We start from the raw sequence: 15501 nt of genomic DNA, 5'->3' as shown, positions 1-15501 counted from the left end.
AACTCAATTAAATTGTGAAAGACATAGGGCACTTTCTTCTGCAACTAGTCCGCTACATTCTCATAAACACAGTATATTCTTGTGTTACCCTCAGATATGTTTTGGGGTGTGGTATCTTTCACTATTAGATTGATATACCCAGCCTTGCAATATATTGATTACTGTCGGTAATCTATATGCTTTCTTGAACTTGAATACATTTATTTGTTAATAACTTTTTTAGCCTAATTTGAGTATATTGATTATACAGTCCTATACGATCCCCCGGCTTTCATGCTATCCTACCACAACAAACCAATGGCATAAAAATTCTGAAGCAGCTCACCATCGAGATGTCTACAATGTATCTAAATACTTGCACTGATCATTACTACAGGGCTCTTTTGAGCACCAAGGTAATGACAATCAAACATACAGCAGTTCATGTGAGTCTCTTTATTTCTGTCTGATAAAATACGTCGGGGCGGTTCTATTTTATACAGTATAAATGCCGGCAGTACACTGGTCAGTGGCATAGACCCTGCTATCTTAAAGAACACACTTATCCATAACACTGTCTTTGATTATTCACAAGAAGAGAAAAACCTAAACTATATATATATAATCTCTATCTCATACCCTCGCAGAAGGAAATGTAACATTAAATAAATATTATTTTCATATCATTCTTGCTGCAGCCGATATTCCCCTTCACCGCGTTTACAGAACATTCGACTTCATTTTGATGCGGAAGCTTTTCAGCAGATAAATCGCAATACTTAGGGCAAACCCATTCCCAGCTGAAACGATTGTTTCCACATGCCAGTACAATATGAAGCTGACGGACCTATAGCACCTTTGCAGCCCAGCCTAATTTCGTAATTAGTTCAAACATCCAAGCTTGATATAATCACACCACAGTCCCGAGCTGCCATTCCCAGGCTTCAGACAGGCTCGTGTTTGTCACATCGCCCCCCAGGTTCACTTATGAGCTATGTATAAGAAGCAATTGAGGTTTTACAGCTGAGAATATTTCATAGGGCTGAAGCATTCTGGTTTTTATCGATGTCTTTGCAAACTGGAAGCGTGTCAAGGCCACATTAGCTAAGGGTTGTTCATTACTCTGAGCAGACGTCTAGGACGAGGCAAAGACAAGGCTGGGATCTCTTCATTAGCATGTCTGCTGTACAGGGCGTATACTTTGAGGTGTAAGTCACAGTTAACTCCAAACGCACCTTTTGAATACAGCACCACCTGAACTGACATACTGTAGTTTTAAACAAAAATCACAAAGATTTGCAATATTACGTGTTTCAATATAACAATGCATCACACAACCAGAAACATCCATTTTTTTAACCAATATCACATGCTGTATATTCGTAATATTTTTCAAAATACTTTGTATATAAATTGCATACACTTTTAAGGCATATCACAATTTCAGGGCCAATGGGTCATTTTTATTTTGTTTTATTATTATTTTCTAATTCAATTTTCAATTTTAATTTCAGCTTAAATTCTGATGCACTTCACCATAAAGTGAATTCTCATGACATGTGTGATGTGGGACATTTCATCAGCCTATATACACTACATGCCATCCTAAGATGGGAGTACTGCCCTGTTGTACTGTATGCAACTATTTGGTACTCTTGGTTCATAGTGAATGTGGTTCCAGTAAGACAATGACTACACAGCCTTTCTATCTCTCTTCATAGTTGGGTGGCAGATACATGGCCCTGCCCGGACTGCAGGATTTAACCTGCAATCTGAGCTGTTCAAGCCACAGCGCTGTACCACTGTGTTGACTCATCACTGGCACACCAGATGTAGTCATCTTTAATACCATTACTGCAGGGTTGCATCAGATATTGACCATGCGGATGCCATCAAGTGGCAACATTAGATACCTTTACTCGGCAACAGAAATAATGAAAATATAGTAAAACATCTATTATCCTAACTGTTTGGGTCATCGAATACCATGTGAATGCAAATAATAATAAAATACAGTGGCATCACTACAATACCACGGCATCACTACTTTGGACATATGACCGAAATAAAAGATTTAAAAATAAATACATGTGGTGAGCGAGTCTTACAGATCATTCACAAGACAGGAGCGAGAGCTGCGAGGAGTAAGCCCTGGGACTTGAAATAGGAATTATGTGCTCGTGACTTTAGGAAGATTGCATGCTTTCCCCAAGGCAGGGAAGCAAGCATTACTCCCCCACCACCCCCCACCCCCCCAAGGGAAATGAAGAGAAGGATAGCGGATACATTTAAGAAGTCTCCTTGAATAACAAGGAACGTTTACGCTTCAGGAGATCGACATGGCCAGACCTCCGAGACAGAGCCACAGGGGCGACAGGAATTCTACAAGAGAGAAGGAAATGAACATGCAAAGAAGGACCCAGAGAGGAACACTGGCATCGATGAAAGCAAGTGGTTAGTAAAGAATGCAAGGTTTCCCCGTGGCTCAGGGAGAGCTGCCCTCTCAGAGGAGAGACCAAACCGATTGGCCTCCAAGGCTGGGAGTATGTATGCTGCCCTCAGGGGGAATCTGCAATGATAGAGAGATTGTTAAGACAAATTTGGCCCTTCTGACTCTCAGAGATTTAGGCCAGCTCTCCTGGGCCTAAGGTTTGGAATTGAAAGTCATTTGTCCCCAGAGGGAGACCGTTGAAGAGGTGGTGCTGCGATTTGAAGGAGGAGGGGAGGAAGATAGAAACCTCAGAAAGCAAGAGGGCTTAAATAGGGAGTTTAATTGATAGATTGGCTGGATGAACTAGGAAAGAGCCCCTGCCCTCCCCAAACCACACCCAATGCTTAAAAATAAAAGGATGAGGGAAAACAATCCTATCTTCAGACACAGCTTGTGCTTAATCAGCGACAGTCCATTTCTCAGGGGAAGACTGGAGAAATAGACATGAAATAAATTAACCACAAGAGCTGCCTTCAAACTGGCAGCACCTTCTGACTGCACAGCGGAGACAGTTCGTGTGTGTCTGGAGTGGTGCTCACAAGCTGTCTATTCTCCAAGGCAGGGTAATTACAACCTGTCTCATTTAAATGGCCTACCGGAGCAGGTCAAGCAAATTCACTTTTTAATTTTACCTTCAGGAGGCATTTTCTGAAAGCATCAAATAATTAAATCTATTAAAAGAGCAAGGTCATCCAGATATTGTCCTTACATAAAGAAAATGGTATAGGTGGATATTGGGAGAGTAAAATGTTGATTGTAATGAGCATCCCCTCAACCTTCTGACAAATACTGCTGTATGTGGCAACATTTTCTACTGCATATATCAGTGTGCACATGTACTATAGCACCCCATTGCTTCTGTTGTTCAGCGGTGTGCACATGTACTATAGCACCCCATTGCTTCTGTAGTTCAGCGGTGTGCACATGTACTATAGCACCCCATTGCTTCTGTAGTTCAGCAGTGTGCACATGTACTATAGCACCCCATTGCTTCTGTAGTTCAGCAGTGTGCACATGTACTATAGCACCCCATTGCTTCTGTAGTTCAGCAGTGTGCACATGTACTATAGCACCCCATTGCTTCTGTAGTTCAGCAGTGTGCACATGTACTATAGCACCCCATTGCTTCTGTAGTTCAGCAGTGTGCACATGTACTATAGCACCCCATTGCTTATGTAGTTCAGCAGTGTGCACATGTATTAGAGCATCCCATTGCTTCTGTAGTTCAGCAGTGTGCACATGTACTATAGCACCCCATTGCTTCTGTAGTTCAGCAGTGTGCACATGTACTAAAGCACCCCATTGCTTATGTAGTTCAGCAGTGTGCACATGTATTAGAGCATCCCATTGCTTCTGTAGTTCAGCAGTGTGCACATGTACTATAGCACCCCATTGCTTCTGTAGTTCAGCATTGTGCACATGTATTAAAGCATCCCATTGCTTCTGTAGTTCAGCAGTGTGCACATGTATTAGAGCACCCCATTGCTTCTGTAGTTCAGCAGTGTGCACATGTACTATAGCACCCCATTGCTTCTGTAGTTCAGCAGTGTGCACATGTATTAGAGCACCCCATTGCTTCTGTAGTTCAGCAGTGTGCACATGTACTATAGCACCCCAGTGCCTATTGTTTCTATACCACGGATTACTGACCGACAATGTAAGTTCTCACACCCAGAGATTTTCACGCAGGTGGGTATTTTAAGGGTATAAATGACAAGTCCTGAGGTGTTCTTCAGTAGCACACCGCTGTGTGTGTGATCGTGCACGATGCACAACACACTGGAACGAGGTGTCAATCCGTGCTGCTGTATATCAAAATGAAAATTGGATTCAATAAATACATGAAAATAGAAATTTATGTCTGGGAATTTTATTTTTAATTAGCTTGTAGACAGGCAGCTTAGATCTGGAATCCAATTATCCTGATAGCCGTTTAATGTTGCCTTTTATAACCCACTTCCCAAGGACATTGACATGGCATCGCTGTAGGAATTCTTTGCTAATTTGTTAAAGTGGCTACAGCTAGCAAAACAGTTCCATAAACCAGCGTTTGCATTCGCAATGTAGGTCACAAGTGTGCAGTTTTGAAAGAAACACATGTATTTTCATTTCTAAACATGATATCTGGTACTACAGTACATTGAAGAGCCTTGTTTTCCATTATTCTTTCACTTCTATGATCATTTCACACATATATCTATCTATTTCAGAGATGATTTAAAGGGAGGTCTTTTCATGGAAAAATGTAAAAACGTTAACCAATAACACAACATTGCTACTTCCCATTTCTGCAGTACTCCTTGATGTATCTTTGCTTCAGCTCGGGGCTCCAGGTCATGAACTAAAACGCTCCACACCTAAAAATCCTATTTGCATTCTTTGAACTAACATACAAATCAGTTGCCTTTCAAGTCAGCATTAACCTCATGTCACAGCTTGTCTTTATAGCTTTTAAGTAGTTTGAAGTAGGCTAATTGCTGAGGTGGTTATGTGTTTTCTTGTAGGCCAGTCAATAGCTTTGCTTTCACATTTAACATATAAAGCAGACTAACAGGAGGCTGGTTAGGTGCATACTCTGTACCAGCATGCTTAGTGGTTATTATAATGGACAGACAAGGGTATAGCACATAAACTGGTACATTGTCACAGTGGCACCTGAGGAGTTTGTGAAAGTGTAATGAGTCTCCTCCTAGCAGCTTATCAGTTAATACCTGTGCTTACCTCTCGACTACAGCGCTTGCTCTTTCATTGAATAGTAAGATGTTTTGCCTTCGATCCCTATGGTTTGTGGCTCGTGTCCAGCCCTTGACATTCAATTCAATGGGCTGAGATGTCAATTGATTACAAAAGGCATCTGTTATCAGCTACTTGAGCAGCACAAACAAGGAGAAGCAGCAGTGTTTGTGTACTGCCCCTTCATGGCTCATGATTCAATGGCACGCCTTGCCTTTTCTTCTGTAATATATGTAATTACAGTTGCATCTCCCTGCTGCAAGTCACTTTAGTCAAGATGGGCAAGATAACAAAGGTTAATAATTACTTCTGTATCCATGGCTTGTGCAAATTACTGATGGAACACTGTCAAAGCGATGCCTTTCATGTAGGGTTACTCCCCTAACTTCCTTGAAGGCACATAGATACCTCAAGACATTTACCAAAAACCGTGACCAAAACCCTCAAACATCAGAATCAGCTTTCAAAGACTCTTTTAAAAACATCCAGCTCTTACTTTTAATTTAGGCTTTGGAATAAAAGCCAGTAGCAGCTGAAACTTCCTCCAGCATTGTTTTCCTAGACAGATAGCCTTACTTCCATAACTAGGCATGTAGCCAAATATAACAATAAACTTGCTTACCCTAAAAATAATGGAACTTGCAAAAGTGCTTACTGGTGTCAAAATAAAAGCAAACCCCAAAATAAAACACACACCACAAAGAAGAAAAAAAAAAAAAAACGTACCACCACAGTGATTGGAAACATTCAGATCAAGGGCAGATAAGATTTTCATTTAAACATTTCAAAAGAATGATGCGTTTTGGCACCAGTAGCAATCGGGTAATCGAATATGATGTTAGTAGGATATCTGTGTTGGATTAGTTGTGTAGGGAACACTTGGCTTCAAATTCCAGAGAAGCCCCTCGCCTGGTTTATAAGGGATGTGCGTCAGAGTGGATGGACGGGAGGTCCAATCTGTTCCCTTGCGGTTGCCGAGTTGGAAGCAGTACAATCGCTGAAGTGCGTGATGCAGACGGACTGGATTCTGGCTGCGTGAGTCGTGCTGGATGTACAGGGTGCATGACGACAAGTTCACAGTGAGCTGCCAGTCATCTGCAGATTTTCCTCTAAGATTGGAAACCCTAAATTCACACTTACAGTACCATATGACTTCTCAAGCAAACACGTGTGTGTGTTATTAACCACAGCAAGATCAGTGTTATTAACCACCGCAACACAGCAAGATCAACACGAAAGATTCTTAGACCAACGTTTCGGCTGCAAGTCTTTCTCAGTGTCTTCTTGAGAAATTCTAATTGTGTTTTATTTATCTTTTGACCTATGACTCATAATTTTAACCTCCCATTATTGGTTACCTCCCCACCCCAACCCCCAGAAACATAGTGGCTTGAGGCTGGCTTTAATAAAAGGATAATATGGGGTGGCTAAGCATGGTAACAGATGTGATACAGAAATAGGCGTTACATACAGGTTGTGAGAAAGCATCACTGTTTAAGCACAATCCTATGATCCAGTGGTAGTGCACAGTTAATAGCACACATCTTGAAGAATTGCTGCTCAGAACACTACAGTATTAGTACTTTACCTTTCTGTTCAGGGATTATTGAATTGCACAGTTCTTTGGCTGATCTAATTGTCAGGTCACAGAATTAGGTTAGTTGGTAATTAGTTCAAAGCTGCGCATTTACTTACATAAATAATCAGAGGTTTGAAACTATGCCTTACACCGGTGTCAAGATGTCAGCATAACATTCAGTGTTGGTATAGGCTGGCTCCAGTTTGCAGTTTCCATAAAAATGTGATAGTGTCATTTTACATTGTACTGATTTCAACCAAGAAAAACACACCCTTTATTAAACAAAATAAGAGACTCGTTTAGTTTTCAGTCCTTTTGAGGGTCTGAATCTAAAGATAAAAGTGGCTGCTTATGGACCAAGTTTACTCCCCACCTTATATAGAAATCCCAGTGACATGGATCAAAATTACTCAAGTTCAAGATGTTTTATTTTTATTGTGTAATTATTTTAAATTAAAAACGTAAGGTGTTTCAGTGCGCACAATAGTACAGACTGGCAAGTTACTGAGTCCTCGGTGCTGGTGTTAATTCTGACCCTCTGAACGTTCCGTATTGGTGCAAAGTGCTCGCTTGCTGCTAAGATTGTTTAGCGTTTAGATTGCTGGTCTCGGTTTCTATTATCATAGTGTATTAAGTTCACCTGATAAGGAATGTTTTAAAAGAAATGCATTAGTGACCACGCTTGTCAGGACTGCATACACTGAATTATAAATAGCGGTCAACAAACACAGTGCGGTAAGATGATGTTTCTGCAAGGGCTACGGCCAGAAAGTAGGATACTAAAACTTGTACACTAAACATGTTTTTAGTTTGTGTGACCGTATCCATTTTTTAATCTTAGAAAAGCACATTTCTATGTCGCCTTTCATCACTAGCAATGTACAGTTTTATTTCCACATGCACGGTTGAACTGAAGCTACAGTAGCTGCTATAAATTGTTATATGCAGGGGCGCAGCGCAGGTGATGCCGGGATATGTAGTTTAATGCTTTTGGAAGCCGATTGCCTCTCCCACTGTGAGGGGAGAACACACGTTCAGTCAAATAACCAAAGTGAACTATTAGTATTTCATGGAGCTCGTTTAATAAAGAAATGTAAGATGCTTTTGTTTAGCCAAAAATGAAGTAAACCACGTATAGATCTATTTTTTCAAAGTTTTGAAATACTACTTTTTCTTTTGTGATCACTTACAGTATTCCTAATTTTCTATCGATTTAATCTGTTTTATTTTGTGCTGCCCGACTAGGATTGAATCAATTTAATTATACTTTTGCCTGTCTTTCCATCTATCTGTCATTAAGAATCTTATATTGGTGAATAATATATATATATATATAATATATATATATATATATATATATATATATATATATATATATATATATCTTTAGATCTTGCTCTATTATAGACTAACTTAGATAGATGTGTTAGTATAGACAGCGTACATCTAAGCAAACAGATAAATTCGTCTTGACCACAATAACTGGGTATTATGTCTCGCCCCGAGCCCACGTCCCCGCACTATTACGTGGGGATCGATGTCGGCACGGCCAGTGTTCGCGCAGCTCTTGTGGACCAGGACGGCTCAGTGGTGTTGACAGCGAAGGAGCCCATTGAGATCTGGGAACCTCATCCTAACCACTACGTGCAGTCTTCCAGTGACATCTGGGATAAGTGCTGCCGCACCGCCAGGGTATGTTGCTGGACACTAAGGGTGCAGTTTGACAGTGTCCAATAGTTAAGGGGGAAACAAAGTCGAATACTCTTACAAAACACAAACAGAAGGAAAGCGAAACTTTGAAAAGTTTGAAAATGCAATTGATGGCAGCAAAGCCACTGTTTGTTGATTTTATAACCGCACTACAACTCGGGCATTACCTTGTCGGTAGTTGACCTTGGCTGTAAGGTGCTGTAGCACCTTGCTCTGACCTTCCTGTCAAGGTCGACTACCAGACAAGAATCCCCCAGATTTCCAAACTGTTGTACATTAAGCACCTGCTGTGCTTAGTCTAGTTCTGTAGCTTTAACGTTGCGTCTTCTTTTTGTATTAAACAGTATGCCAATGGTGAACCCCCATACTTGCTGACCTCATCACCTGAGGACACCCCAGCAGAATTAACAGAGTTAAATGACAGCGCTATTTAAGTCTGGCTCTGTTTATTGTAGATCATATAAATAGACCCCAGTGTTTATAATAGACAGTAACACAGTATCTCTCGATGTTGGCGCTTTTGCTCTGGTTTGTCCAAACGGATCTTTTCAAATCAATTCCTTTTATGTTTATTTTATTTACAATGTTTTCCATGGAAGGGTCACTGTTTTTGAAATTAAATAACTTTTTCAACAGTTGGACCTTAATCCAGTCAGGATAACTAACCAAGCAGTGATAAACAGTCCTTAACCACCCTGAAACGGTATTTGATGAAAGAGCCATAGTTATTGAAGAGAGACCATTCGGACAGTGTTTTGAACTCCTTCCACTTGTGCTGTTTATGGCTACTTCCCCAGAGAATATGCAAACTCTGCAGAACGGTTATCAAACAGCCTTTAAAAGTTTTTCTTGCTTAATCCGCCAGACTTAAACATGCATTTTTTTAAGGCTTTTTAATTACAACACCACTGTCTATATAGTGGTATTAATAAAGTACCTGATGAAAAAAAATTCCTGTTTGTGTAGTAATTCAGTGTATTACATTTCAATCCTACTGAATTCAACCACCTTAATCCAACACATGTTCATGTCCACAGGAAGCACGGTCCCGTCTGGTATCTGAGACTGCATTTGACAGTGTTGTGCTTGTGTCTTGCAGAGGGTGACGCAAGGAGTAGACCCTAGCCAGATTCGAGGGATTGGTTTTGATGCCACTTGTTCCCTCGTGGTTCTCGATAAGAGTTTCCAGCCGCTACCAGTGAACAGCAATGGTATGTGGAGATTGAGATGGAGATTTGAGACTTGGAATTTAAGGAAACTTAGAGCAGCTTGGTTTAGGTATTAATAATCCAGCATCTTCACTAATGTATTCTTCTTCTCATTTAGATGTATGGAAGAAATGCATCAGTAAAAAATTGAACAACATCTGGTGTCTCTGACATCTGTTGGGGGAAGAGCGTGGCCAGAGTGCTTGGTAATGGTTACTCTGGTGTACCAGCTGCACTTACAGATAAGCCATATGTGAGAGCTCTTCAGAGGCCATAGAGGTGCAGTCATTTCCAGCCTTAACTCATTAAGTGCCACTGTCCTCATTTCAGGACAGGCTGCTTTGTAAAAAAAATTGGATCATTGTTAAATGGCATCTACCTGTTATTTAAATTTCCTCTTTAACTATGTTATGATAACAGATAAAACAAGAAACTGAAGCCTAAAACTGAATATTTGTTGTTTTCCTCCCCACAGTGATGATAAAGCTCACTTTTCTATGTGTTGAGGTTTACAAGTGTAGCAAACTGACAGTAAGGGTTGCACAGTGGAGCTGGAATGTTTTGGTGTTGGTTATGACAGTAAGGGTTGCACAGTGGAGCTGGAATGTTTTGGTGTTGGTTATGACAGTAAGGGTTGCACAGTGGAGCCGGGATGTTTTGGTCTATGCTATGACAGTAAGGGTTGCACAGTGGAGCCGGGATGTTTTGGTCTATGCTATGACAGTGAGGGTTGCACAGTGGAGCCGGGATGTTTTGGTGTTGGTTGTGACAGTAAGGGTTGCACAGTGGAGCCGGGATGTTTTGGTCTATGCTATGACAGTAAGGGTTGCACAGTGGAGCCGGGATGTTTTGGTGTTGGTTATGACAGTAAGGGTTGCACAGTGGAGCCGGGATGTTTTGGTGTTGGTTGTGACAGTAAGGGTTGCACAGTGGAGCTGGGATGTTTTGGTGTTGGTTGTGACAGTAAGGGTTGCACAGTGGAGCTGGGATGTTTTGGTCTATGCTATGACAGTAAGGGTTGCACAGTGGAGCGGGATGTTTTGGTGTTGGTTGTGACAGTAAGGGTTGCACAGTGGAGCCGGGATGTTTTGGTGTTGGTTATGACAGTAAGGGTTGCACAGTGGAGCTGGGATGTTTTGGTGTTGGTTGTGACAGTAAGGGTTGCACAGTGGAGCTGGGATGTTTTGGTGTTGGTTGTGACAGTAAGGGTTGCACAGTGGAGCTGGGATGTTTTGGTGTTGGTTATGACAGTAAGGGTTGCACAGTGGAGCCGGGATGTTTTGGTCTATGCTATGACAGTAAGGGTTGCACAGTGGAGCTGGGATGTTTTGGTGTTGGCTATGACAGTAAGGGTTGCACAGTGGAGCTGGGATGTTTTGGTGTTGGTTATGACAGTAAGGGTTGCACAGTGGAGCCGGGATGTTTTGGTGTTGATTGTGACAGTAAGGGTTGCACAGTGGAGCCGGGATGTTTTGGTCTATGCTATGACAGTAAGGGTTGCACAGTGGAGCCGGGATGTTTTGGTGTTGATTGTGACAGTAAGGGTTGCACAGTGGAGCCGGGATGTTTTGGTCTATGCTATGACAGTAAGGGTTGCACAGTGGAGCCGGGATGTTTTGGTGTTGGTTGTGACAGTAAGGGTTGCACAGTGGAGCTGGGATGTTTTGGTGTTGGTTATGACAGTAAGGGTTGCACAGTGGAGCCGGGATGTTTTGGTCTATGCTATGACAGTAAGGGTTGCAAAGTGGAGCCGGGATGTTTTGGTGTTGGTTATGACAGTAAGGGTTGCACAGTGGAGCCGGGATGTTTTGGTGTTGGTTATGACAGTAAGGGTTGCACAGTGGAGCCGGGATGTTTTGGTCTATGCTGTGACAGTAAGGGTTGCACAGTGGAGCTGGGATGTTTTGGTGTTGGTTATGATAGTAAGGGTTGCACAGTGGAGCTGGAATGTTTTGGTGTTGGTTATGACAGTAAGGGTTGCACAGTGGAGCCGGGATGTTTTGGTCTATGCTGTGACAGTAAGGGTTGCACAGTGGAGCCGGGATGTTTTGGTGTTGGTTATGACAGGTGGATATTTGGTATTTGAAACTGGGGACACCCCCCAGTTTTTCATGGGGGGATCCCCACCCGCTCCTCTTAGTTTTAACATAAAAACAGTTGTGGAGTTTTGATGAATAATGTGCAGGATAAAGAATAATGGTCTGCAGTTTTGATGAGAACGATGACTTTCCAGTGTTTTATTAAATTCGATTGCTTTAATCGGGTGCAGGAACCCCTTGTAAACGAGAAGCTTTGACTCCTGCTCCAGTATCGTCAATCGAACACATTCTTCTCCAGTATCATTAAAGGGTGTTTCATTTAGAAAGTGTTGCTCACTTTACTGCAAGAGATTTGGATACAGTCTAAAGTCTAATGGGAAAGTTGTGTAATTTTATAATAAGTTCACCTTTGCTAGTTTGCTCTTCCTTTTGTAACATAACAAACACTCAAAGCAGTTTCTATTTCTCTGCATTGCTGTGGGAGACCCTTGAGTGATTCAGTATCTGTCGTGCTTGAGCCTTTCACAGGGTCCTGGGGTCAGTGAGTGTGTTCCGAGTCAGAGGGACACAAGCAGAGGTCAATAACGTTAAGCAAAAAACAAACAAAATGCTAAGGAAAACGGTAATCAAAAATTCAATAAAATAACTGAGCTCTTATTATGGGATCATTGACTAATCAGGTATTCGTTTAATTTTCACTATTTAAAAAAAAAAAAAAAAAAAAAAAAAAATCATTTTTGCCTTGTCAAATCCACAGCCTCCACACCACTAGGTCAGTGCCAAGCAGAGTTGCTCTGACTCACGACTGGAGAAATGGGTGTAATCTGCCAGTGGGTATAGTAGGAAAATTGAAAAGCTTTCTGAAGGGAAAGCAAGTATTCTCCTTCCTCTGACTTGCAGAGGTCAGATTGCAATGAGCCAGTGGTGGCGATTCTCCAACGTTTTATTAGTTTTGTGTTTGCATTGATTTTATTGACTGGTGCTCAAGAGTGGCACCCAGTCGCAGTGGGTTTGGAAGGAGACGGGGCTCAGCTGGCTTGGCCTGTGCTGTGTTTGAAAGGCTATGGAGTAGTGCGCTCCCTTGAAGGGCTGTAGGGTAGTGCACTCCCTTGGTTGGCTATGCAGGGTGTAGTTAGCAGAGCTGCCCTAACCTGAAACACAACCTGGGGAAAAACCATAGAAAAAGAGCAGGTGTATTTTTCTGTAGTCCCAAGCATGTCTTATCAGTGCATACAGACTGTGCGCTGACCCTAAAATCTACTGTATTATCCAGAGTGAAGACTTAAGAGTTGTGATTACCTGAGGTGTACGATGTGATATATATAATGTTGTACAATGCATGTAACTGCAGAGTGCTCAGTCATTGCGTTATACACACGGGGCAGTGTTGTTAGTGGGTGTTTCTGATGTTATTGCACCAGTTAAAGGTGTAATAACCAACCTTTCATTTCTTGCCTCTCGTTATCATAACCACATTTTCACAAGAGTAAAAGAAAAAAAAAATGTGTAAAACCAAAAGAGAAATAATAGTGGTGGACCACCGTCGAGTTTGAGAGAGGGTGTTTCTGCTGTGAATCTGATGGTTTCCTAACCCAGTCGGTCGTGTGTTTCCCTTTCCTTTCAGGCGAGAAGGACAGGAACGTTATCCTGTGGATGGATCACCGGGCGTTTGGTCAAGCAGAGCAGATCAGCCGGACGAGGCACAGGGTCCTGCAGTATGTGGGTGGGGTGATGTCTCCCGAAATGCAGCCGCCCAAGTTAATGTGGTTAAAAGAAGTATGTCCCTATTTTGAAAAACTTTCCTTGTGACAGTACAGTGAGGCCTGCACTCGCACAATCACAAATACCCTGCCTGTGTCCATCCTTCCCTGTATAAATGTTTACCGTAGTGAAAGAATAGCAAAGGTACTAAAGCAGTGTAAAGAATAGGTGAGCAAGCTCAGAGAGGTATGGTAAAGCATATTAATAAACATGGCAAACCAGGGTAAACTATAGTAAATGCATACTGTATAACCATGGGGAAAGCATGGTCAAAACTGCAAATACACTTTTACTATACAAGGGCCTTTGTGACAAAGCCAGAGTGATTTCACAGCTGCCTGGCGCGAATTTATTTAAATATTGGTGAGAGCAGATTCGTACAGCCAGCACGTCTGTCAGGTGCAGTTCTAGTTTCACACTCGCGAAACATTTGCAATCTCAAGAGCTTTGTGTTTTTTTATGTGTTATCTTCAAAAAAAAAGGGGGCGGGGTTAGAGGGGAGTTTTTTTTTTTTGTTTTTTAAGGGGGAGGGGGGAGTTGTTTTCTTTTTTTTTTTTTTAGGAGTCGGCTTTATTAGAGGGGGGGATTTTTATTTTATTTTAGGGGAACTCTGAAGTCGTTATGAAAATGATTATATGGCAGCTCATCTAGTTCATGTAGGAGACTTTCAACATTACAGGTGTGAAGTTTGAAAAAAAAAGTGTGGTACGCATACTGCTGCTAGGAATTTCTGTGATGTGGAGTTTTGTTAAGATTGTCAGATAAAATGTATGCTTTATTGGTATTTAAGATTTAACTAACTTAAAACTGAACTTTGGACCGACCCCCCCCCCCCCCCTCCCCCCTTCACCTTGCGTGGCGTGCTATTGAGGGAACGTAAGGGAGTCGTTTTAGGACCAATTGGGAAGTGTTATACAAGGAAACTGATTCTTATTGCATGTCTGTGCCGTGTAAGGCTAGAGCAACTCTCTATATGGAAGAAAAAAAAAAGAATTGAAGCAGAAGTGATCAGTTGGAATAGTAAAAAATAAAACATGAATGTGTTGTTATGGTGGGAGTTCTGATTGAGAGTCAGCACCCTGTTTTTAGTATTTTCTTTATCAACTGTTTATCAATTTCCCTTGTTTTCTTACCCAATTTAAAATGTCCAATTGGAACGTCACCTCTAACCTCGCTGCAAGCTACAAACCAATCAGGAAGTCTGAAGATTAACAGACAGCCTCCGTTTCCTCTGTCAAGTCGATGTCTTCCGTATGTCACTATGATAGTTCTGTCAAGAAGCATTCTGTATTCCACTATGATAGTTCTGTCAAGAAGCATTCCGTATTCCAGTATGATAGTTACTTTTGTTTTTTTTTAAAGACATCACAGGACATATTAAGGCTATTCTCGTTCCTTTCCCCCTCCTTGATTCCAGACTGTCACAGTGATGAAATGCTCTTTTTTTTTTTTTGTTGCTGGGTCTGGCTGACCAGGAATGAAGTAAGGGGGCTGTGATGAGAGGCAACCCCTGCAAAACCACAGCGGTACAGAAGCGCACATAAAGTTCAGACTCAGTTGTAGACAAGTGCGTGTGTGTATTTGTCTAGTGAGAACCCCTTCTTTCACTATACCCCCCTTGGCGAGGTTTTGTTTGGCCATGTGCTACATTTTAAAGCATTCAAAGAAATACTGTTTTATTTATTACCTTTTAATGCAATAGAAGGAATGGAATCTGCACACTTGAACATAAAATGTCCTAAACGGGGGTGACGAGAATTCTGGCTGCAGTGTACCTGCTGCAGGTAACAAAGACAATGAAGAACACAAACAAGCCAATTAAGAGGCATACCCAGAATCCCTTTCCTTAGGGTGTGTTGACCTACTTTGCAAATAAAAGCTAATGCACAAACAGCCTATCAGGAATGCTAGGCACCTGAGACCACATTCAGATATTATGTGCCTATGTAGTGTGTTTTCTTCATCATACAGCATAAACACGAAAATGATATTGAAGTCATT

General features: G+C 41.6%; 1 protein-coding gene across 1 annotated transcript in view; it reads left to right on the top strand.

Annotated features, from left to right (window-relative positions):
* The first annotated feature begins 8262 nt into the window (after positions 1-8262).
* The window catches only part of fggy (FGGY carbohydrate kinase domain containing), a 62260-nt gene continuing 55021 nt past the window's right edge, over positions 8263-15501 (top strand). The window contains exons 1-3 of the mRNA XM_041271232.1: positions 8263-8474; positions 9592-9703; positions 13364-13515. Coding sequence (XP_041127166.1) covers positions 8274-8474; positions 9592-9703; positions 13364-13515 — 465 coding nt within the window. The 5' untranslated portion in view covers positions 8263-8273. The remainder of the gene's footprint in view (positions 8475-9591; positions 9704-13363; positions 13516-15501) is intronic.

The sequence above is a fragment of the Polyodon spathula genome, chromosome 14 (assembly GCF_017654505.1).
Source record: "Polyodon spathula isolate WHYD16114869_AA chromosome 14, ASM1765450v1, whole genome shotgun sequence".
NCBI classification, from domain to species: Eukaryota; Metazoa; Chordata; class Actinopteri; order Acipenseriformes; family Polyodontidae; genus Polyodon; species Polyodon spathula.
The sequence above is the reverse complement of the archived record's forward strand: the minus strand, read 5'-3'. Positions and strand labels throughout refer to the sequence as shown.